This window comes from Pyrus communis, chromosome 1 (genome assembly GCF_041283825.1).
Source record: "Pyrus communis isolate YQ-2024b chromosome 1, ASM4128382v1, whole genome shotgun sequence".
Classification (NCBI taxonomy): domain Eukaryota; kingdom Viridiplantae; phylum Streptophyta; class Magnoliopsida; order Rosales; family Rosaceae; genus Pyrus; species Pyrus communis.
The window spans coordinates 864,138-889,285 of NC_142565.1; the positions used below are offsets into that span (position 1 = coordinate 864,138).

At 40.0% G+C, this 25,148-nt stretch overlaps 3 protein-coding genes and 1 pseudogene across 12 annotated transcripts; 3 read left to right on the plus strand and 1 right to left on the minus strand.

Moving 5' to 3' along the window:
* The first annotated feature begins 1,762 nt into the window (after nt 1–1,762).
* Nucleotides 1,763–3,807, plus strand: LOC137720963 (protein yippee-like At4g27745). Of its 3 annotated transcripts, none has more exons than XM_068460088.2 (4): nt 1,763–1,892; nt 2,381–2,410; nt 2,530–2,663; nt 3,314–3,807. In XM_068460088.2, the coding sequence occupies exons 3-4, from the start codon at nt 2,571–2,573 to the stop codon at nt 3,539–3,541; spliced, it is 321 nt and encodes a 106-aa protein (XP_068316189.1). In that variant the 5' UTR covers nt 1,763–1,892; nt 2,381–2,410; nt 2,530–2,570; the 3' UTR covers nt 3,542–3,807. The 3 variants fall into 3 exon arrangements, with proteins under 3 accessions (XP_068316189.1, XP_068316190.1, XP_088546922.1); XM_068460089.2 differs by lacking the exon at nt 1,763–1,892 and adding an exon at nt 1,958–2,084; XM_088690796.1 differs by lacking the exon at nt 1,763–1,892 and adding an exon at nt 2,204–2,228.
* On the plus strand, nt 3,512–7,047 carry LOC137721038 (cyclic nucleotide-gated ion channel 1). Of its 8 annotated transcripts, none has more exons than XM_088690777.1 (10): nt 3,512–3,964; nt 4,046–4,235; nt 4,361–4,426; nt 4,526–4,623; nt 4,736–5,123; nt 5,246–5,491; nt 5,572–5,858; nt 5,956–6,070; nt 6,195–6,440; nt 6,599–7,047. In XM_088690777.1, exons 4-10 carry the CDS (start codon nt 4,586–4,588, stop codon nt 6,983–6,985), a joined length of 1,707 nt encoding a protein of 568 aa, XP_088546903.1. In that variant the 5' UTR covers nt 3,512–3,964; nt 4,046–4,235; nt 4,361–4,426; nt 4,526–4,585; the 3' UTR covers nt 6,986–7,047. The 8 variants fall into 8 exon arrangements, with proteins under 8 accessions (XP_088546903.1, XP_088546904.1, XP_088546897.1 ...); XM_088690778.1 differs by having other exon boundaries at nt 4,046–4,180; XM_088690776.1 differs by having other exon boundaries at nt 3,828–3,964; nt 4,052–4,235.
* A 6,623-nt stretch (nt 7,048–13,670) lies between these two features.
* On the plus strand, nt 13,671–14,399 carry LOC148698921 (enoyl-[acyl-carrier-protein] reductase [NADH], chloroplastic pseudogene; annotated as a pseudogene).
* A 6,421-nt stretch (nt 14,400–20,820) lies between these two features.
* Nucleotides 20,821–22,749, minus strand: LOC137721100 (dof zinc finger protein 1-like). The gene is made up of 2 exons (XM_068460215.2): nt 22,571–22,749; nt 20,821–22,088 (listed from the first exon to the last, which is right to left on the minus strand). The coding sequence occupies exons 1-2, from the start codon at nt 22,592–22,594 to the stop codon at nt 21,150–21,152; spliced, it is 963 nt and encodes a 320-aa protein (XP_068316316.1). The 5' UTR covers nt 22,595–22,749; the 3' UTR covers nt 20,821–21,149.
* Nucleotides 22,750–25,148: the final 2,399 nt, after the last annotated feature.

Genomic DNA, 25,148 nt, shown 5'->3' on the forward strand with positions numbered 1-25,148 from the left:
AATGATAAAGATTGCATCAAAAGGAAAAGGAAAATCTTAAAGTTGGCAAGGGGAGATTTTCTGGTAATATATGGACTTCGGTTAATGAAAGAGAGTTTTAATGAAATACGGTACTGTTCATTTTTAACGAAAATGATATTTTTAGTAATCTAAAAAGTCATTCATGGTACTATTTACTTATAACACTTTTTTATCATTTTAAATTAAAACTCAAAATTTTCAAACATTTTTTCGTTAGTTTTTTTTTAAGGAAATCCCCTATTCGTTATTAGAGTTCCTTGCTTTCCTGCTTCTCTTATTTGCTCCCCCGCATGTGGATAATTGAGTTTTGACACGTGCATACCGAATTCAAAACTCCACTTGATGATAATAATTTATTTTTATGCTTTTCGCGAACGTCTCTAGATACAAGGCTAACCCAGGAGCATTATTGCTGGGTGTTTTTTTGTGAGGATTTCGGAAATCCTCTAATTAAATACTTTCATAGTATATCATGTAGGCATAAATTATTATAAAATTTTTTTATTTAAAATTGAATATAAACAGTACTTAACAAAAACTAGTTGCACAATGTACGATGAACGAATGTAATTAAAAGATTTTCAGAATCCTAGCAAACAGATTCCTGCAAGGATCCTCTCTAAAAGGGAAAAAAAAAAAACATCTTTGAAGTAGTCCAACTATGTAACAAACGGTAGTTTTTTACATCAATTTGTCTTGTTACCATCAAAATGTATTTTCAACTTTTCCTGCAAAATGTACTTTGTTAATATTGTTGACTAGTTAAAACACAGGTTAAATTATTGACACACAAAAAGAATTATATAGACGGAAATGTCAGGATAGTAATGCTCCAAACATAAAAAAACTCCTTTATTTTTTTTTCCATTAAGTTCTCGATCAAACATAAATTCCCAGACACAATAGAATTTTTGTAATTTGAGACATTGTCGTCTTAATGTTCATCTTTCACAGCGTGATACTATTCACACATGCTATTTTATCTTTTCTATACTGCTTTTAATTATCGACCATCTAATTAAATAAATTAAAGATAATAAAAAAGTTAACAGGATGTGTAGAAGATAAAAAAAAAAGTGTAGATAACACCCCTCATTTTATATAATTCTCCCGCCCCTGGAATAGCAGTTGACACACTTGGGATAGTACAAGGATTGTCCGCCCTCCACTTCCGGTGCCCTCCCCGTGTCCTCCTATTTTGTATGGTCACGGTTAAGCCATGTCAACATTTTATATTGTTTTTTTCATAGAGATAATAAGATAAAAATGAATAGTAATATAAAATGTTGATGTGGTTTAACCGTGACCACACAAACAGGAGGGCACGAGGAGGGCATCGGAAATGGAGGGCAGACAATCATTGTCCCTTGGGATAAACTAGGGGACATTTGGATCCTCGCCGGATCCCTCCCTGGGGATCTTAGAGATCAACGATTATGGACCGTTGATAAAAAATTGTGCGGTCCCAATTAAATATTTTTCATATTTTTAAAAAATAAAACATCATCGTTTTGCATGAAAAATATAAAAAAAAAAAATTATGACCGTACGATTTTTTATCAACGATCCGTGTTTATTGATACTTATGATCCCCAGAAAAGGGATCCGACGAGGATCCAAATCCAATTAGCGGCTACCTTGTGACGTCCTTGTCCTACTATGTTAACAGTAGCACAGCACCGCTAAGCTTGCGCGTGTTAAGCCTCTCTGTCGGAGCGCGCGTAACTCTGCTCTTTGTGACTCAACCAAGTCCATCCTACTCAAAATATTGCAGAAAACTCTCTCTCTCTCTCTCTCTCTCTCTCTCTCTCTCATAGAGTTTGTACGCAACCATGAGCCTCAACCCTCAAGTCTCACTCCTCTGTTAAAAGGTTAGTGCTTTTCTTGTTCTTTTAATTTAATGCAATTTCTCTATCAATTTCCCGACTTTGATTGTACTGCTAACTGCTAGCAATCAATTGATTCAATTCTAAAAGTAAAGAACAAAGCAATTTCCCAACTCTCTCTGCTCTCATAAAAAGTTTTAATCATTTTTTAATCACAATTAGTGACTGGCAAAACAGGTCAGATCCTCATCCCTTCCGATTTTAATTCCCAATTAATTAATGGGTCAATGTTTTTTAAATTTTGTCGTACCCCATGAATTTCACTTCGCAGACTCCAACTTTCCCTTTCCTAATCACTTGTTTAATCATTTTTTAATCTGGGTTTGTTAATCTTAATCTTCTAAATGTTCTTTTGCTTACCCTTAATTGCAAATCCTGTCTCTTTCAAAACCCAATTATTCAATTTTGAAAATTTAATATTTTACTTTTGGATCTTGCACGCTAATTCGGTTGTAATATATCTTTGCTTGCAGGCTTCTGGGTAACCGTTGATGTTGTTGCAGGTAATTAAATTCATAATCTTTCTCTTAATCCATATTTTCCTGTTTTAATTTTAACAGATTTTACTCTCCTGTGTGTAAGTTTTCTCTGTTTCTTTTGCTTTTCTCTGGCTGCCGAGCAGTGAGAGGTGTTTAGAGGTTGGAGCTGTGGATTTATTTGTTAATGGCGGATTTGGTAGGGCCTAGATTGTACAGCTGTTGTAATTGCAGAAACCATGTTTCCCTTCACGATGATATAATTTCCAAGGCTTTTCAGGTGAGGTTTTCACAATATATATTGTTCACTCATTCTTCTTTGATTTTTATATGTTGAGAAAATAAGATTTGAATTTTTGTTTTTCTGGAGCTTTACTAGTTCTTCCCAAATGATCATTGAGTTTTGTAGAACTTTAAACTGATTTGCATAGGGTTTCATGTGATTTCCGCACTCCTCTTCCTCCGCCTGCACACCTTCCTTTTTTTTTCACTCAAGCCGTTGGATTGAATGAGTAAAGGAGAACCAATGCATAGAAACAAGAGTGCAGGAGGAGAAAACGAGAGTCTGAAAATCGCTGTCCTTTAAACGAAGAGGGTAAATTTCACAGAAGAATTGAAATTGGGGTGTTGACTCTGTCTTTGTAGGTTATCTGCTTTTTGTTCGTCGTTTTTCTTTGTCACTAATCATGAGGGTTCTTGGCTGTGAAGCCTGTGATCAATATATGAACCGAATGGACCAATGAACATACGAAGATAACTTTCCATTTTTACATGAATAGGACACATAGTTTGCTCTTTGTGCTGAATGTTGTAACACGAAAGTACTGCGTCTGCTTAAAAAATCCGAATGTTTTGTTTCATTTATTGAGTGTGAGAATAGGATGTGGGCATATTTTCTTGTGTCCAACGTTGTTTCCAACATGTTTATAGGGAAGACATGGCCGAGCTTTTCTGTTCTCCCACGCGATGAATGTCGTTGTTGGGGCAAAAGAAGACAGACATCTCTTAACTGGTCTGCATACTGTTGCTGATATCCACTGTGGTGATTGCCGTGAGGTGTTGGGATGGAAGTACGAACGAGCTTATGAGGCATCGCAAAAGTACAAAGAAGGGAAGTTCATATTTGAGAAGTCAAAAATTGTGAAGGAAGATTGGTAGCAAAGGGTCCTGCCATTTGTTCCGGATTGCTGTAATTAAGCTAAGTGTACCAATATGCAGTCCCTGTATATGTAGTATTTGTGTTTGTACAGAAACTTGGCATTCCTTGACAATCTATCATTGTTTTGTGCGGTTTGATTCTTACCGTCTGCGTTGTGCAAACGTTGTAGATGGAAATCATCGATCATCAAATTTATGTGTAAATAAACTATGGCATTTCTCAAGTATGCTCTTTTCTTGTAATATAATCACTAATCAGTTCTATATGCTGCTTTAACGTGTGTGGAGAAAAGCAATATCCAGATTAGACTACGAAATGCGCATATCCTCCGCAGAAGTGAAGCAGATGCGTTCACTGTCTCATGGAAAACGTATGAGTCTGGTTGCTTCACATCTTTCACTCAAGGCGTCATATTTTTTAAGGTCGTAATGCTTCATTTGTTGTTTAAAGATTATGTTTTTGTTGAAGTTTGTTGGTAAAATCGTTCAAGTTATTGGCTCTAGCTGCAGGGGATCAAAACAAACACAATCAAACAAGGTGAAAACCAGCAGCAAAATGGTTACTTTGAGACTGTCGATACAACATAGCATGTTGTATACAACGTCAATGTCAATAAGCGACACCGGATCTCTATGCAGGTCCACGTATTCCCATTGACAAGAGCTAATCTCGGAATCCTTAATTTTTCCGCTAGTAAGGTTCTAGGAAATAGTTGCCAGGTTGAAATAATACTAAACTGGAAACATTTAAGAGCGTAAATTTCGCCGAAACTTACTGAATACTTTGATTGAACTTAACTATCTGTTTTTTTATAAAAGGAGACTCTTCGTTTGCAAATTTCCACTCTAAGAACGTTTCCCAATCTGAGGCGGCGTTGATTTGAGGTATTACTGGTGTTGTGCGCTTCGGTGCCGGGATTCATGCATGGACTAGAACGTACTAGTCAGTAATTTTTCATAAAATATTTTGTTCCATCTTTGCAGGTATCAACTGTATCAGCAGAACCTGGAGGTATACTTCGAGAAAGCTCCTTTGGGTTATACATGAATCCCCGTGAGGAAGAGATAATTGAAATTTCGAGGTTAGTTTCGTAAACCAGATATACAAATATACTATATATGCTTAGGTTTGTGAAATTTAATGTGTTTTTGTTCCTGATTGGTACCATTTCATGTTTCTTGTGTTCTGTTCAGTAGTCCAAATCGGAATCCTGCAGCAACTACTGGGGAGAGTTCTGCCAATATCAACTATGGAAAATATAGAAAATTCTTTGTTTGGAATGCTGTGTTGGTACTAACGTTTGGGTTAGCTTTGTTAGTGGATCCTTTATTCTTATACGTTCCTATACTCAACAAAGACATCAAGTGTATCAGATTGGACAAAAAGTTGACAAAAGTGGTTCTTAGTTTGCGATCACTCACAGACATGTATTACATACATGACTTTCTGTTTCAGCTTCTAGCTATACGTGAGCCTCATGAGGCTGCGACACTTGAGGTTGGTATCGCTATGGTGGGGAGGAGTTATGCGTCCGCTATGATAATTTGGTTGTTCCCAATTAATATTGCTCCTATTCCACATGTAAGAGATCGACCTTTCCCTTCCCGAACTATATTAATTACTACAAACTAGGACATATATTCCTAATTGATTCAACATCGTCATTTAATTGTTGGTTTAAGAATGTATTATGGCTTTTGCAGGTAGTTATTCTCTCTTTCTCAAAAATAATAAGGGGCTCGAGGTCGACAAGGATGTTTCTGAACTTTCTTGTTGTGCTGCAATACATGGCCCGGTTTCTATGCTTTAATCATCATCGTAAGAATCTCGAGAAGATATTAACTAAACACACTCCTGAATTATGGATTCAAGGTGTTTTCAAATTCTTGATTATCAAATTCTGGATTCGAAGTGCTTTCATATTCTTTAAGTTCATCCTTGTTAGTCATGTAAGTCTTTTGCCTTGCTCCTTATTTAGTTTTTTTAATCATTTTTTGTGCAACTTGTAACATCATTTTCATCCCTTTAGGTATTCGGAGCTCTTTGGTACTTTTTTTCGTTTCAACGAGAGATAGATTGCTGGAAATTTGCTTGTCGAAGTGAAAACGGTTGTGAACTTGGAGGTTTTCATTGTAAGGACAAGGATACATTTAGAAATGTCACGCTTCTAAACAATCTATGCCCTGCAAATCCACCAACTGCAACGTTTTTTGATTTCGGTATATTTGTTGATGCCATTCAATCTGGTATCTTGAGCTCAACAGACTTTCCGCAGAAATTCTTGCGCTGTTTTTGGTGGGGCTTACAAAATATAAGGTTCTTTCTGCATTATTGCTATTATTATTATCTAAAGAGAAGTGATAAGATTTGCTTGACCTCATTGAATTTAGGGTTTTCTGTTTCTTTTTTGCAGTTCTTTTGGGCAAAATCTCCACACTAGCAGCTATGCATGGGAAAACTTCTTTGCGGTTTTTATGTCTGTTATTGGCATGCTATTGGTTTTGATATATCTCAATGCAATTTTGCAGGTTGGTACCGACTACCGAGTCTCAGTATAAAAATTCCAATTATACAAAAACTTCAAGTTAGCAAAGAAAGTTAATTTATTAATTTTTGTATAGAAAATACTAAAACCTACATGTTGTGGAACAGATGTATTTCCAGTTGACAACTGCATTATCAAAGGAGAAGGAGAGGAAGAAGAAGAGAAGTCCACAGATAGCATCATGGTTAGATGAGAATAACCTCCCTTTGGATTTGAAAGAGAAGATCGTGACATTTGCATTACGAGGATTGAAAGATGATGAAGATGTCGATATAAAAAATATCCACTATATTCTTCCCTGGAAGGATTTAGTGGTTATCAAGCGACATCTCTGCCTAAATACGCTGTACAATGTAAGCTTTTGTATTAAAAAAAGTAAGCATTTGTATCATTAAAAAAATTAACTTATGCTTGAATGCTCACGGCCGTAGAAGGCCTAGTTCAATTCTGCGCAATACATTTTCGATTGACTTGCTCTTTATAGTTCTCATATATATGCGTCTTTCTCTAGGTTTTGATGCTTCGAAATCTGAGTGAGAAATGGTTTGAAGTATTATGCGAGTATCTTAAGCCCGTGATTTATAAGGCGGACACCTTTATTATTCGAGAGGGGGAGCAATTTGATAAGATGTTATTCATCACGCAAGGAACAGTGAGGACCTACACAACTACAAGTGATGATGGATGCGGTTCTTCAAGCACTGGTAATACTGTTGGTGATGAGTGCTTTCAGAAAGGTGATTTTTATGGAGACGAGCTTCTCCAAGCTTGGGCATCAACTGAAACGACCACCTATCGCTCGACCAAAAATGTTAGGTGCTGCACAAAAGTTGAAGGATTTACGCTCACGATCAAGGACATGGAAATAAGCAGAGAAAAAATACGAGGAGAGAATTGAGCTACATGAATGAAGGACGCATGAGTTATAAGAATGCACAAATAATTATTTTCATTTCTTAAGCAATTTCGCAATCATTTTTGCAATTACAATGCACAAAAATATTACTTATAAGGTAGAATTTCTGCAATGTCTCAGAGTCAACAAATTGAGTCACCTTTCTTCTACAATCGTTAAAAAAGAAACTACGGTAATGCATCTGTATGTAACGAGCCTTTAAATAGTTACTACATGCTACCAAAGCCTTTTATCACGCTTTAGAGAGAAATTTTCATGAAGCTTGGCAACTTTAAGGCCAGCAAATCCAAATAAAATCTTCAACCTATGCACAGCCCCTTGTTTCACTGACAGAGAAAGGAAGGGGATCAATACCTGACCTAACATTTGTCATGAAGTAAATTAAAAGTGGTTAATTAATTACAAACCTGAATATGATCACTCTACAAGTGAACGTTCTCGAACACAATGCAAGCGGAACTGCTTCCCGAGGCATTTTTCGTATCAAAACCTCCCTACACGACGGACAGTTGAACTAGAGAGTCGAATTCTGCAACAGTTAACAATAAAAGTAGTAATCAAAACATGAACTGAGTACTCCTCAGTTGGTGTACTCTCCAGCGATTTTGCAGATGGATTAGGAGTAGCATGATCATCATCCTGAGCCATCCGAATAGCAGTACCTTAACGTAAGAGGGCGGACCGAGTTGAGGAGTAATAGGGCTTTTCTACGCGACGAAGTTTTTTAGGGTTTTTATACGCAAGGCGTCATATCATGTCCCTTTACTATTGTTATTTTTTATTCTAGCAAAAAGAAGATCCTGAATAAGGAGCTGTTTTGGCTTGGCTAGAGAAAAGAAGACCCAGGTCGGATTGTGGGCTTAAGATTTCAAATCTGTTGACAACCATAAAATACTTGCCGGACCATGCTGCATGAAGTTACAGTTTAGTTCTTGTAGTTTTAACTGCCGTGATATAGGTTCTTGTAATTTGATGATATTTATCGCAGTTCAAAGATAACTTGATTCCATCAAACTTTTTTACGGTTTTAGCAATTGAGAGTCATGTGTGTGGTATTTTTACACCAGTCAAAAGACCAATTTACTTTCACATATTGAAAAAAAAGTTAGGATTCTACCATAAAATCAAATTTATTTAACATGTAACTAGCTAGTTGTAATATTTGAGCAGCGGTACGCTTTACAAGAGACGTGGTGATTAGAACCCTAATGAAGGTGATATGATGATTTGAGAAATATATAATTGGTACATGGTTAAGTATCACCCAAAAAGCAGGAAAATGATCATAAGGTAATGAACAAATGTATAACTGTAGGAATGTATGCAGTTGATGGGTTATACATGCATTGTGTAAATTGTGTAGGTAGTACGTACTGTATCTGGCCTACGTTCTATAACTTCTGCTACCTAATACTATATATGATCCCAATGCACAAACAAGTTCGGGGAATATTTTTGCTCGCCACCTTCAAGTGATTGTGATGCTTACTATCATATTTATCACTACCATATGAGTTTAAATTTCGAGATTGGTGTAATAAACATACACAAATCTCAAAATTTAAACACATCTAACAACGATAAATAGAGTGATGAACATTACCAACACTTGAGGGTGGTGAGAAAAAATGTACCCTTTAATTCGACTGCTTATCATAGACATTAATACATACAAACAAGAAAGAAAATATTCATGTAGACATCGAAATTTCGGTGAAATGAATGTTAACCAATAATTAAAATTTCAACGCTCACGTGTCACATAAATTTTACATGTAGTGTGTGACTCAACGAAAAATCGAAATAAATTGGAAAGGTCATCAAATAGGACACGTGTCAATATCTGGCAGAAATGATTTATTTCATCTGATTATTTAAATCCAAAAAATCAAGTTTTGGAATTCTATAAATAGGAGGCCAAGGCATTCATTTCGAGGGGGGAGGAAGAAAAGAAGAAGAAGAGAAAGAAAGGAAGAAAGAAAGAAAGAAAGGAATTTACATCACACCAAAACCTTGAAGCCTTGAAACTCTAAAGCTCTCAAGCAAAATCCCGAAGGATCAAGAAAACACTCTTCGTTCTTCGTCAAATCCTCCTTCAAGATCAAGCCCCAACGGCCCTTGAAGAACTTCCACCAACTCAAGATCAAGCCCCGACGGCCCTTGAGGAAAGTGTTCATCGTTCATCATCTATTCATCCTAAGATCAAGCCCCAACGGCCCTTTGGATCAACAACCTCAACAAATCCACACATACACTCAGTCTTCAAGATTAGGCCCAAAAGCCCTTGAAGATCCGTTCATCCATCAACCTTCAAGATCAAGCCCCGACGGCCCCTTGAAGAAATCCAGACACCCAGTCTTCAAGATTAGGCCCAAAAGCCCTTGAAGATCCGCTCATCCATCAACCTTCAAGATCAAGCCCAAAAGCCCTTGAAGATCCGTTCATCAACTGTTCATCCCTAGATCAAGCCCCGACGGCCCTTTGGATCAACAGCTCATCCACAAACCTACACCCTACGAAGATAGAATCAGAGGATCAAATTACAAAGAGATTGTAACCCCAAAATCATTAAACACAAAAATATATTTTGTACGCGTTATTCTTGTCTCTTGTTTCAGGAATTTTTTTCGTGTTTACAAATTTGGCACGCCCAGTGGGACTTATCTCTACCTCTCATCTCTGTCTCCGTTCAAGATATTCAAGCACAGTCTATGGCTTCAAACAAAGAACAAGTCATGACTATCGGCACTACCTCCATTGAAAAACAGCTGGTTCAGATGAAGGAAACAATTGCAAGGCTGATAAAGACTGCAGAGGAGAAAAACTTGCAAACCGCCGGACTCATCAGCCGTCTGGAGGCACAGCATGGCGTCAAAGTGAAACCAAGCTCTCTTCCAACTAAGAGGATCGAAGAAGGCTTCAACCCAAATGCCTACGAACTCATGTCAAAAGCTAGGCATGACTTTGCTTCCTCTTCAAATCTTGGAAAGAAGGTTTCAAACACCGTCAACGACAAAGATCGCGACCTCACCGAGACTCAAAAGAAGTTGAAGGAGCATGATTATGGAGTTGACAACAATAAGGCTGGACTTGGCTTCACACCAAATGCACCCGTGAAGATTTCAAGCAAAGTGAAGAAAGCTAGCGCTCAACACATCAGCGTGAGCATTGAACAAGACCAAGAAGAGCCTAAACCCTCCCCTCGGACGTCGGTCTTCGATAGGATGAGCCATTCAAGCTCCAGAACTTCAGTGCTTAATCGCATTGGTGGTCAAGACCGAACCCCTGTCTTCAAGAGGCTTAACGCGCCGACATCCCGAAGCTCTGTTTTTGAAAGGTTGTTAAAACCTAAGAAACAAAGCAACACAGCTATCTCTCCTCTGCGACGATCAGCTTCAGAAAGATTTGAAGATAATGGTAAGCCTTTTGGAAAGAGGAAGACAACACCAAAGGAAGAAAAGCTCGATGGGTTAGGAGAAAAAGACGACGCTCGAAGCTTGATTCCTTCAAGGATGGAGCGCCAAGCAATCCTAGAGGTCGACACAAAAGGACCACTGAAGGTAAGGAGGCGCATCATCGTCCACACTGGCAAATCTTCATGCCAACAAACCCAAGAGAACGGCACTGAAAAGGAGATCCAAGATGTTTTCTACATCACGGTTCAAGAAGGTAAAGAAGACGAAAGCCCGAGGAAATACTCAGAGTCCCTACTCTCCGACCCTGATCCAAGCGGCAGTACAACCATGCAAGTCATGACCACTGGAGCAACTTCAATCGAGGAGCAGCTAGCTCAGATGAATGAAGCAATCGCAAAGCTCACACGGACTGTGGAAGAGAAGGACTTGCAGATTGCCGCACTTGTCAACCAACTAGATGCGCTGCCCGACGTGAAAGTCGACCCAAATATTGGCCTATTAAAGAAAGAAGACGACGAAGAAGAGGAGCCACCAGCGGAGAAAGTTGAAGAGAAGCCAAAGCTAGACCAAGCAACGGCATCCATGGGATCTCTCTCTATCCAGCAGCTACAGGAGATGATCGCAAGCACTGTCAGGACACAGTACGAAGGAAGCTCGCATGACTCCGCACTGTACTCAAAGCCTTACTCCAAGAAGATTGATGCTTTGAAGATGCCAAGGGGTTATCAGCCCCCAAAATTCATGCAGTTCGATGGAAAAGGCAACCCGAAGCAACATGTCGCCCATTTCGTTGAAACTTGCAACAATGCTGGGACAGAGGGAGACTACCTCGTCAAACAGTTCGTGCGTTCGCTGAAAAGTAACGCTTTTGACTGGTACACCGACCTCGAACCCGAGTCTATCAACAGTTGGGACCAGCTAGAAAGGGAATTCCTCAACCGTTTCTACAGCACTCGTCGTACTGTAAGCATGCTAGAGCTGACCAGTACGAAACAGTGGAGAGATGAACCTGTCATCAACTACATAAATAGATGGCGCTCTTTAAGTCTGGATTGTAAAGATCGGCTTTCTGAAACCTCTGCCATTGAGATGTGCGTTCAAGGCATGCAATGGGGACTACACTACATCCTTCAAGGCATCAAACCACGAACATTTGAGGAGTTAGCCACCCGCGCCCATGATATGGAGTTAAGCATCACCCGTCATGGGAAGAAAGAACAGATCGCCGACTACAAGAATGACAAAGTTTTGGGGCCAAAGGTGGATAAGGCTGCATGGAAACCCACCAAGGAAGCAATGACGGTCAACACAACTCCAGTCAAAACCCATACACGAGGCAAGGCGATTCAAACCGAAGCTTTTCGTGATCAAGAGATACGTAGACGCACTTTGAAGGAGCTTGAGGAGAAGACTTATCCATTCCCCGACTCTGACGTGGTTGCCATGTTAGATGACTTGCTGGAAAAAAAGGTGATCAACCTACCTGAGTGTAAACGGCCGGAAGAGATGAACCGTACTGACAGTCCAAGGTACTGTAAATTCCACCGCTTCATTGGTCATCCGACGGAAAAGTGCTTTGTGCTAAAAGATCTCATCATGAAGTTGGCTCAGAAAGGGATCATCGAGCTAGATCTTAATGATGTGGTGAAGTCAGACTATACCACCATCACTTCTGGCTCTTTGAACTCAAAATCTTCACCTCAACCGTTGGGGGCATGCTCCAAAACCATGTCAGTCAAGTCAAGTGAAGTTGAAGGATGGACTTATGTCACTCCAAAGAAAATGCACAAGAAACATAGGTCTCCTCCACAAGTTCACCAATCGGAAAGGGGGCAAAGCAGCTACCGTCAACCTTCAAAGCTACATGAAAATGTTGAGGATGATGAAATTATGACACAAAGATCGTCCGTTGCCATCACGATGCGCGATTTCTTCCCAGAAGACTTCTTCAATCACTCGGTCAAGACTCCTTGCTATGAAGATTGCAAGGAATGCCTCTCTAAGATCGTTTGACAAATTCAAAAACGCTCCTCGTTCGCACGAGCCTAAAAGGCGACAACCAACGCTCCTCGTTCGCACGAGCCTAAAAGGCGACAACCAACGCTCCTCGTTCGCACGAGCCTAAAAGGCGACAACCAAAGCTCCTTGTTCACACGAGCCTAAAAGGTGACAACAAACGCTCCTTGCCTGCACGAGCTGAAACTGCAAACGGCACCAAACGCTCCATGCCTGTACGAGTTGAAACTGCAAACGGCACCAAACGCTCCTGGCCCGCAAGAGCATAAACTGTGTACGCCAAAATCATCACTCATTTGAACTACGTTATGACTTGATCTCTTCGTTGGAAGAGTACGTAGGCAACTTGAAACTTCAAAACTTCAAGTACAGTCACATCAAAATAAATAAATAAATATTTCATTAAAGAAAGTCAATTTTATTACAAAAGAAAAGAAAAAAAAAATACATATGTTACTATGTATTAGAAAAAATATATATATATATATATATATATTCTCTACTTCAAAAAAAAAAAAAAAAAAAAAAAAAAAAAAAAAAAAAAAAAAAGGGAGGAAATATATACAATATATATACAAATCCAACGCCCTAGGGGTCTTTAAGGAAAAAAAAAGGCCCCCTCTCTCTTCTCTGGTTACTTACTTTCTCTCTCTGCACTCTTACTTTCTCTCTCTGCACTCTCCAATGGCGACCGCATCTTCCTCATCGAGGACGAGAATCCGGGCCAACAAAAGCGGCCCTGTGCTCCGGTCGCTCTCGCCTTCCGAAAGGTTCTTCACCGCTTCTAATGGCGGGATCTCGTCGTCGGCGTCAGGTTTCGCTTCTTCGACGAGCTCAAGCTTCTCGTCGCCGGCGTCAGCTTTCTTCCACCATCATCATGGATAGCGCTAAGGTGGTCGTCCTCGACATCCGCTTCCCGACCCTCCCCGTGGTCGAGTTGCAGAGGCACCAGTCCAGCGTCAACGCCATTGCCTGGGCCCCACACAGCTCTTGCCACATCTGCACCGCCGGTGATGACTCCCAGGCCCTCATCTGTAACCTCTCCTCCATGGGCCAGCCGGTGGAGGGTGGCCTCGATCCCATTCTGGCCTACACGGCTGGGGCTGAAATCGAGCAGCTGCAGTGGTCCTCTTTCCAACCTGATTGGGTTGCAATTGCCTTCTCTTTCCCAATTAAAAAAATACACAGCTTTTGCTGTTTGCGCTCTCCACATTGGCGCTCCCAATTGCACAAAGATCTCTGTTCTTTTTCGTGAGATTGCATTTATCGGAGATGGCAACAACTGCTGCTTCCAGCCTGCAAATGGCAACTGCCAGACCCTGCATAGAGCTTTCGGGTTGAGCACTGCAATGCTTAATGGCAATTTTAAGGTGGCTTCATGGACTAAACTCTCGAGTGCATGCCACATATCATCTGTACAATCTTTCCAGAGGTGCTTTACTTCATCATCTATGAAATTGGATAAGTTTGTTACAAAGGCAATGGCTGGGGTTAGTGACAACAAACCTGTCTCGGGGTTACCAATCAATTTGAAAGGAAAGAGGGCATTTATTGCTGGTGTAGCTGATGATAATGGGTATGGTTAGGCAATCGCAAAATCTCTAGCTGCTGCAGGTGCTGAAATTTTTGTGGGAACATGGGTGCCTGCTTTGAACATTTTTGAGTCCAGCCTGCGACGTGGAAAGTTTGATGAATCACGCGTATTACCAGATGGTTCTTTGATGGAGATTACCAAAGTATATCCCCTAGATGCTGTGTTTGACAACCCTGAGGATGTCCCCGAGGAGATCAAAACAAATAAGCGCTACGCAGGATCCAGTAATTGGACTGTCCAGGAAGCTGCTGAATGTGTGAAAAATGATTTTGGCAGCATTGACATTCTTGTGCACTCGCTTGCAAACGGACCAAAGGCGGCCTCTTCACTTCTCTGTCAAAATCTTCGTCTCTGACCAACAAGACAGCAACTTGCTTCAGATTATGTACACCATGGAAGCTGCACAGGTACAAGCTCCCGCGCACTCCCTCCGCAGCGAGCGGTGTCCCTTGTGGCAGGCAACAGCAGATTTTACTGGTGGACAAGCTAGCAGTTATAGGGAACATTTTCTGGAATGCCCGCAAGGATTATTAAACAAACATTTTGAAAAGCTTATCCAGTGTGACACACGACTTTGTGTCTTAAGCCAGCAGCCAGAGATTGTTTTGAAATCACCATATTTTGAACCATGCTCTTCTGCTTTTGAAGATCCAGGCGAATGCAAAGGTCATGGTTTTGGTCAACTGGGGAATGGACCAAATGGTAAAGGATACAGCTTCTATGGCATTCGAATATCAGTCCAGAGAAGCGCCTTCCCCCAGCTCAGTTATGGATGCTCGTGCAATGGAAGGAAATGGCAGTTCAGAAGCTGTGGAGCTCAAACTCCAACAGTAGCTTGTTCGCTGCCCGTCAACGCCTTCACCGATTGCAGCAGCAACCATCCTTGCCGTCTTTGCCGCTGTCAACTCCTCCCGCGGAGTGCTCCTTCTTCATCTCCACCGATGGAGGCATTTGCAGCACTACAAAAAAAAAAAAAAAAAAAAAAAACAACGGAGATCTCACCAAAACGCAGCGACAGCATCCACTAACTACCTCGAGCTCGTCACCCTGGCCACCATGATCAAAATCAACGAAGAGCTTCATTGACCGCTGTCAAACGACTAGCCGGTCTTCAAACTCGACGCCTTACACTCTGCTTCAAGCTCTGGCTGCTTCTGCACTTCCGCCATGGCTGCTGCCTGTGAATGTGATTAACAAAAACAAAGTTTGTCAACTCACATCTGCTTGCCTCTGCTGCTGCCTGTGAATGTGATTAACAAAAACAAAGTTTGTCAACTCACATCTGCTTGCCTCTGCTGCTGCCTTTGAATGTGATTGACAAAATCAAAGTTTGGCAACTCACACCCAAAGACTTTCTCCGTCTCTTACCTCCTACTACTCCAAGCTCCTCTGCATTTCCTCCCTGCACCATGTGGGGAATATATATATATATATAAAATATTATTAAAAAAAAAAAAGATCTATTTGGTGGATCAGTACCACCGAAAGCAAAGAAAAAAAATATAATAAAAAAAAAAAAAGATCTATCTTGGTGGATCATTACCACCGAAAGCAAAGAAAAAAAAATATATAATAAAAAAAAAAAGATCTATCTTGGTGGATCAGCGCCACCGGGAAATAAAAAAAAATAAAATAAAAAAAAATAAAAAAAATCTTAGTGATGTATATGTTTTATTTGTATTTAGCACAATACACTGAATAAAATAAAACATGTCCATTAATCTCCAAGAAATTACAAGTGTGTACAAAAAAAAAAAAAAAAAAAAAAAAAAAAAAAAAGATGGAGCTTTCACAAAGGATGTTCACGTGAAGCCCCACTACGTGGCAAAACTCCAGGAGCGGGAGGCATCGAAGATAGAGCATTCGAGGCCTCAATACTTGGCCAAACGCTGGAAGACCCAGGAAAAATGTGCCTCTGGAGGAAAGACGAAAACCTTTGACGGTCACTTTGAATCCGACCTTCAGATTCTTGCAGCTCATCAAGCTTCCTCTTCATGCCCGACGAATAGTTATTTGCAAGCACGTGCAAACTTCTATTCTCGTACTTAAGCTGTTTGATCTCCTGCTTAAGATTTTCCATCTCTGCCATCAATGATTCCACCTGACGGGACCGAGCAAGTAGGCGTTGGCCCATGTTGGACACAGAGCCTGCACACTGAACGCTGAGAGCGAGGGACTCTTGAACGGCCAACTCATCGGACCGTCCTGACAGCAGCCTACTATCTTTTGGAATGAGGAGGTTCCTAGCTACTATCGTAGCTGTTGTGGCGTCCTGCATCACGGAGTCTTCACCTGTAAGAGGACCGTTAGAAGATAAGAAAGAAGGGCGCCATACGTTACCTTGACGCGGCGCGCCCGTATCACTGCTGAGACTCAAGTCTAAGCTAAGGTTCGATGGGTTAGCCATTTTTCAAAAGTGTTCAGAGAGAATGGGTGGATGAAGATAATTCTCAAAAGGCCGGAGACGATTTTCAAGAATGGGCAATTTTCAGAGTGTGTATGTTGGAATGATCGATACCTCTGTAAAAAGCCAAGCGACACGACCACCGATTCAAAAATCCGGATTTTCCTGCGTGAAGTTCGGCGACGCGTTCGCGGCTTTTCAGAAAACGCGTTCAACTTTGTCAAAAGATATCTGACAAAGTCGAGAACACGTGGAGGCCATCATCGCAACTACACGTCTTTAGCCGACAAGCACAAAGTTCGGCGACGCTTTCTCTGCTTTTCAGAAAACGCGTGCAACTTTGTCAAAAGTGGCGCTCGTTCAGAAATCGAAGAGGCGTCGTTCAGAAATCGAAGAGGCGTCATTCAGATATCGAAGAGACGTTTGTCAACAAGGGTAAAAGAACGGTACCACCACTTGCTATTAAGAAATCCCTATATGTGTCGACCTTCGTCTCTTATGGCAAGGCAGACCTGAAGAAAATGCCCAACTCTTCCTCACCTCTGAGAGCGCACTCCCAGCAAAGCCTCTCGAAATACACAATTCTTCTTCTTCCTTTGAGAAAACCTATTCAACCTTTGAAGATACCAGATGCCTGGAGTACAGATGACCCAGGAGGAAACGATAGATTGAAGCATGTGCTGATTCATTCACCGCTTCTTCAAAAGCAAAGGTATCTCATATCATCAAGGGCGAAAGCAAAAGTATCTCATATCATGCTTTTTCCCTATCTTTTCCTTTGCCCTTGTTCTCATCTGCCAAGACAAGGACAGAGAAAGCAATATGTCGGAACCTCCACTCAAACTAGTTGCCACCAAGAAGTGAAGCACCATTTAAATGCAAAGGTTGCATTCAACTCCTGCATCGGAGGACAAATACTACAAGAGAAGATGCTAAACCTGCATAAGGAAATACCACTTCTGCAAAGGGGAGCAAGTAAGGCAAGTGAAAATGATACATCGAAGCATGTGGAGACAAGCACAACAAATATATGTGTTGATTCATTCGCTGCTTCTTCGAAAGCAAAGGTATCTCATATCATGCTTTTTCCCTGTCTTTTCCTTTGTCCTTGTTCTTACTCGCATGGCAAAGTGAAAGAAGCAATCAGCCGGCACTTGGAGTTAAGTCTTCCGATCTGGAACCGACTACCTGGAATCTATTCCTGATTGCTTACCTAGTATTGCTCTCGAGTAGTCATCTTCAACGGTTGATACACTGCCAGAGAAGGGACAAGGAAACTTCAATCTTTCCGATTCGTATTCAATACGAATTGGAAAGATTGAACAAAGAAACAGGTCAGCACCTCCACCTCGTACTTGCCTGCCATATCCTGAAACCGCTCGTAGACCTTCGGGGGGAGACCAAAAGAATCCTGCTGCCCAGTTCAAGAGTAGCACAAAGGAAAATCAACAAGCGGAGGAGACCAGAAGAATCCTCCAGCCCAGTTCAAGATCAAGCCTCAATGGCCCTTGAAGAAATCACAAGTCCGATTCAAAATCAAGTGTTCACCACCCTTGAATCAAATTCAACTCCAGATAAAAGGAGTAAGTTCAGACCTTCGGAGGAGACCAAAAAAATCTTCCAGCCCAGTTCAAGATTAAGCTTGTGGAAAATCAACGATTGGAGGAAACCAGAAAATCTTCCAGTCGAACTCAAGATCAAGCCTCGATGGCCCTTGAAGAAATTTCCAGCTCAATTCAAGATCAAGCCTCGACGGCCCTTGGGTTGACATCTACATTAAGAGACTTCAAAACGCATCTTCTACACGTGACAAGCACATGTCAACGACGCGCCTTGAAGTGGGGGCATTTGTAGACATCGAAATTTCGGTGAAATGAATGTTAACCAATAATTAAAATTTCAACGCTCACGTGTCACATAAATTTTACATGTAGTGTGTGACTCAACGAAAAATCGAAATAAATTGGAAAGGTCATCAAATAGGACACGTGTCAATATCTGGCAGAAATGATTTATTTCATCTGATTATTTAAATCCAAAAAATCAAGTTTTGGAATTCTATAAATAGGAGGCCAAGGCATTCATTTCGAGGGGGGAGGAAGAAAAGAAGAAGAAGAGAAAGAAAGGAAGAAAGAAAGAAAGAAAGGAATTTACATCACACCAAAACCTTGAAGCCTTGAAACTCTAAAGCTCTCAAGCAAAATCCCGAAGGATCAAGAAAACACTCTTCGTTCTTCGTCAAATCCTCCTTCAAGATCAAGCCCCAACGGCCCTTGAAGAACTTCCACCAACTCAAGATCAAGCCCCGACGGCCCTTGAGGAAAGTGTTCATCGTTCATCATCTATTCATCCTAAGATCAAGCCCCAACGGCCCTTTGGATCAACAACCTCAACAAATCCACACATACACTCAGTCTTCAAGATTAGGCCCAAAAGCCCTTGAAGATCCGTTCATCCATCAACCTTCAAGATCAAGCCCCGACGGCCCCTTGAAGAAATCCAGACACCCAGTCTTCAAGATTAGGCCCAAAAGCCCTTGAAGATCCGCTCATCCATCAACCTTCAAGATCAAGCCCAAAAGCCCTTGAAGATCCGTTCATCAACTGTTCATCCCTAGATCAAGCCCCGACGGCCCTTTGGATCAACAGCTCATCCACAAACCTACACCCTACGAAGATAGAATCAGAGGATCAAATTACAAAGAGATTGTAACCCCAAAATCATTAAACACAAAAATATATTTTGTACGCGTTATTCTTGTCTCTTGTTTCAGGAATTTTTTTCGTGTTTACAATTCACTATAGTAAAAATGTAAAATAGCTTGCTAGCCCATGTCTAAATGTTTGTCGTGTTTAAAAAGACATTGATATGTGATGAATTAGTGACATAATTAAGAGAATCTTTCCATATATCTAAACAAGTTTTGCGAGAAAAAAATAACGTTAAAGTGAAAAGCTATGAGAGATTGGTGGAGTAGATTGTAGATGCCTAAGTTTTGGCAAGGGGTGGTGCACCTCCACCTACATATATCACTGTAACTAGCAACAGGAGCTATAACCGTAGCTAGTTCTCATCGATTTACCAAGACAAAAAGATGGAACAACCATATGGAAAGTAGAAAGTCAATCTATCTTATCTCAATGCATGAATCTAATTACATATTATATTAATGAAGGACTGAGGGTCTACATCTGGGAGGATTTTGTAGAGTGGACAAGATTATTCCCTAGCATGGTGACCGACGGATGGGAATGTTTGTGGTGGCCCTCCATAGCCAATGAGAGATTTAAGTGTCAGATATTTAAGCAGTACTCTACGTGATACTATAAGTGGAGAAAACACTATAGTTTTTTGTATTATTCTACTTATTTTATGATACATGAAGCATCCGCAATTTGAAAAACTTTTCTTAGCCAATAAGGGGAGTACTGCAAATTCCTTTTTTTTTCGGTCAATAACGAAGGGAGTGCAAGTTAGTCAAGGGGTTCGAGAGCTCTTTGAAAATAGGTGCAGGACCACCGAACTATGCATTCATCATATAACAGACTTCTTACATATTCACCCCTTTTTTTTCATGTTTTCTTAGATGCAAAGGTAGTCTTATATTATACATGAGCCTTAGATCTGTCGTCTCACTTTTTTTACCGTAAAAAATGAAGTTCCTAAAAGCACAGAGTTCTCTAATTTATATTGTTGACGGCAGACCCAGATTTGCTTAGGGTTTATAGTATTTAATAAAATAAATAATGTTTGGGTCTTGCATACCTACTCATTGTTCTTGAAAAATCATCTCCTTGTGTGGGTGATGATGAAGATTTCATGAAGGGCAGGAGGGAGGTGGGGGGTGGTGGAGTTAATGGGTGGAAGAATCTCAAAGGCGCAGATGCTGCTGAAAAGACCTGACATTTCTCATCTGTTGCCAAGCAAAAAGAAGAAACTTTTGCTAATAAAGGATTGACAGCCATCATTAAAAACTCACCTTTAATATTACTTAACCAATAAATAATCCAACCTCAACTGCTAATACACTCTCTAGATACGTACACAATCAACCCACAAATCCAAGTGTTAACTACTAAAGTAAACATATAAAATAAGTCATTAATCTCTGTGCACACAACTTAATTGACAAATTAATTACCGATACTTGTTAGCTAAGCCAACCGAAAACATAATGAAAATAAATCATTGAATTTCAGCAGGAAATCCTAAAGAACTGCATCGTACGCTGCCGTGGTAGATGATCAAGAAGTAATCTCTATAAGAGTAATCTTGTAATTTCTCTGCGTTATGAAACCCTAACAGGGGACTTCCTTGACCTTTTCATGAATATATGTAAAGAATTCCTCATGATTCATGAGACACCCTTTTGAAGCAAAACCAATAATAAATTTTCAAACATGCACATTGATTAAAGACCAAATAAGGGGAAAAAAAATAATAAGGAGGGTGAGAATGAGCGAAAATTCTACTATGCTCCGGTGTACAGGATGTCCTAAGCATACTAGAAAACCGAGAGAGAGAAAGAACAAGGAAGATCAAGTATAATTAACACTGATGATGAAAACGGGGAAGAAAAACTCATGTACCCTATTACTTTGTTCGTTATCAACTCCAATTCCAAACAAGCCATCCAAGCAAATGAAGAAAAACAAAACCAAATACCAATCTTTCTTCTAGATCACTACTTTTTTGGTTTCTTTTATGGGAATTGAATTACCATGATCCTCCACCTAACATTCCATTCAAATACCCACCACCGGAATCTCCTCCTCCTCTATTATTGTGCTGATCAAAATCAGCAGCAGTAGTAGTAGAGCTCGGAATCTGCTGCTTCAAATCCTGAGCAGTAGGAAACAAAAGCCTTGCATGATTTGTATTAGTAGTCTCTTGCACCCCTTGAAGACAGCCACCAAATCCAGCACTCTCAAACCCATCTAGAGAAAAACTAAGCCGACTTGGCTTAAACTCTTGCATAGGAAACCCAGATGAAAACATTGTGATATTACTCGAATGATCCGGCACCTCCACCGCCGCCATCGGCACGAAAGAAGTCAGGCCCCTTGATGCAATCCCAGTACTTTTGAGCAGTTCCATAGCCGATGAGAAATGATGAGATGTAGTAGTAGTGGCTGAGGAGCTAGGGTTTTGGTGGTGGTAGGTTCTGTTGTCAATAGACTCAATACTAAAGGGTAGTTCGGTAATATTATTGTTGTCATGTTCCTGATCAGCTGGTGGGTATGCAAGGTTGAGATCTTGACCTTGGAAGTGGATCTTATTAGGGTTTTGAGAAGCAGACTGAGAAGGAAAATTACTTTGTGGGGTCAGATGGTGATCACGATCATGAGCAACCTTCTTCGCTGAAGACGTGGACGGTGATGATGAATCGGAATTATTTGATCTCTTGTTGTTCTTCCGTGACCCTCCACCCACCGGAACATTTCTCAGAGATCCACCTTCAGTCCAATACCTTCTACAAGTCTTGCAAAAGTATCTTGGCTGAGAGAGGCTGTAATTGTTGTAATAACAGAATTTTGTGGTGGTGGAATTGCACCTTGGACAATTCAAAGCTTGATCCTTTTGAGGCCTTGCCCTTCTCTCTGTGATTGACCTTGTAGAAGAAAAATCTTCCATGGAGTTAACCACTCCAATACCCTGAAAAAAATATATAAAAATAAACCCAAAAAAAAAAAGAAAAAAGAAAAAAAAAAAGAGCGACAAGAAAAGGCCATAACTTTGGTGATCGAAAACCCACAGAAAAAGAGTATATATGTTCACTCCGAGAAAATTAAGACAAAGATGGAGAGAAGAAAGTAAAGGGAAAGAAAGCAACCTACTTTATCAGATGATGGGAAGAAGAAAAAGAAAAGAAAAAGTGCAGTACTTTAAATTTTCAGGACAAAAAAATGAAAGACCTTTGGAAGATACAACAATATAAATTCAGCCACTATTAGTGGAAAGAAGAAAAGCAAATTAATAAAACTATAAAACGAACTTATATATGAAGGAAGATAATTTTCCAAACCCAAAGCTATTAAGCTAAGATATTTCTTCTAAATATTAACTTTGAAAAACTCAACCCTAGATGATAATTTCATGATTTCATAGAGGAAAAAAAGAAAAGGTTTTCGCTTTACCTGTGGCCAGTGAGCTGTGTCCATGGATTAACGAGGAGAAAAGGGAAGAGAAAAAAAGCTATGTGGAGTCTTTTGAGAGAGGAAAAACCACCCACTTTTGAAGCCCAGATAGTCTTAAAGGCAAAGATGAAGCACTATGCTGAAAGAGATGATGGTACATGTGGTGCGGTTCCATGTGTTGGCCAACTATATGTGTGAGAGAGAGAAGACAGAGGAGAGAGACGGTAGGGTAGTTTCGTCTTTTACTGCTTTCGTTATCATGGTGTGTATACATGAGAACAATATTCACACACTATTTTTTATGCACGTTTATATTTATTTTTATTTTTGAATTGAATAAAATAAAAAAAATCAAAATCAAAGGAAAACAAACGTGCCTGAAAGAGAAGAGGTGTGTATATAAATCATTTTTTTTGTAATAAAAAGTTTGGGAGAGATTGGTTATTCTCATCACCAGCGTCATATGCTCTTAACTGTCAACTACCATTAGCATTATATGCATTTACGTAGGAATTTACATATCACGCACCAACGGAGATTGTTGACAGGGAAACTCAAACCTTGGGCAGAGACACACAAGACAGTGACTTTACCAACTGAGACAACCTTCGTTGAGTTACTGTTCATGTACGTACATTTGAGAATAATGTGTACATGCACATAATTAGTTTAGTAGAATATAAATTCTTTTTCCTATCGTTATTCATCCTTCGTGTGGGAGTCTATAAATAAATAAATATATATATATATATATATATATATATATATATATATATATCTATATCTATTTCTATCGGATGAGGATCTTTTTCGGATTCTTTTTGTGGGGATCCTAGGGATCCTCACATCCTATCCGTTCATTGTACATTGTTCGATCAATTTTCGTCAGGTACTATTTGTGTTTAATTTTAAATAAAACAAATCAAATAATTTCTAACCGCGCAATGTACAAAGAATGGCTAAGATGTGATGATCTAAATCCATTTCAGTCTATCTACTGTGCGTATGCCCTTTACACTTTGGTGGGTTCTTTCTGACCACTAGAGAATAAGGTAGCTAGGGATGAATTTTCCCGCACTGCATAATTACCTCTCTGTGTTTACCAAATTTCTTCTTTTTACTTTTCCGTTTGTCTTTCTTGAACGTGAAGGATGAATCAGAGCACATACTAAGAGATTCAGACACTTAATTTCAATTCTATGATTCTCATTAGTTCACGACATTGGTCCATCTTATACAAACCAAAAGTCCTAATCTCTCTTTTTAACGGTCTAGATCTTCAAGTTTTTAAGCTCCCTAGACTCAAAAATCTGGAGAATATCTCAATTCTTTATTTACCTATATGTATTGGCTAGCTACTTGCAACTTTTTGCAAGACTGCTATCATGCCCCGACCCGCGAATAAAGACTATTCATGAGCTAGGGTGTGAGGTGAGCCATATTTTAGCTATGGAAATAAATTTTACAACAAAGATATGGTGGAAAAATTGAAATAAAATTGATTAATAATTGAAACACAATACATCACATCACAAAATCTTACATGATGAAAGTTGAATACGCAATGGAATAACTATAGTGCACAAATTAATTTACAACAAAAACTACAATAATTAAATTGTAACGATTCTTTCGAATGCATGAAATATATGCAAGTGAGATGCATGAATGTACTCACTCCCTTCTAATCCCGTCAACACATACCTAAGAGCAACTCCACAAGGACAATTAGCCCGATGGACCGACGACTTCCCCATCCTAATAGCCCCAGCTGCAATCTCCAGCCCATGCGGGCGTGTGGGCTGAGGGGAGCTCGAGTGAGAGGCCCGGCTCGAATTGGTGGCCCGAGAGCCTGAGGGCTATGTGACGTGTGGATGACGTCAGGGTGACCCGACTCAAATTCGTCCATTTTCCTTTGTCGGAATCTGGAAAAAGAATGGGATGCATGTAGGGAATTAAGCCCTCGAATTAAACCACAAGAATTGCAACACAACAGGATTTAAAGATCAAGAACACAAGATAGTGATAAAAACGTCACCTGGGTTCGAGATTGAGAGCTCAAGCTCTCGGCTTCAATGGTAAGACCTCGCACCATGCACCGGTGTCGCATGCAAGGCCATGGTTGGGTTCCTTAAGTTCCAAGTATTTCAAAAATATTATTTTTGAGCTTGATTTGTTGAAGGTTTGAAGAGGAAGGAGGAAGAGAGCTCATGAGAGTGAGCTGGAAAAGAGGGAGATAAAGAAAGAAAAAGGAAGAGAGTGATAGAAAGAAAAAAAGAAAGAAAGAAATAAAGAGAAAGATAGAGAGAGGGAGAGAAAGGAAGAATCGGTCAAATAAGGGGAAAAAGGGAAAGGGTGATGAGGATGTCTGATGGATTGAGTGAGGAAAAAATACTAATATTTTATTGCCTATTATTCAGTTTAGGGGTGGAGATGCAAAAGGCAGTTACTGTTCATTAAAAGTCGTTACTGTTCATTTGGTGGATTCAATAATGAGTTGCCCTATGGGGCATTTGCAACGCTGGAGTTGCTCTAAGGCACCCAAGTCTGCACATCTCATACCATGCTTATACCATTT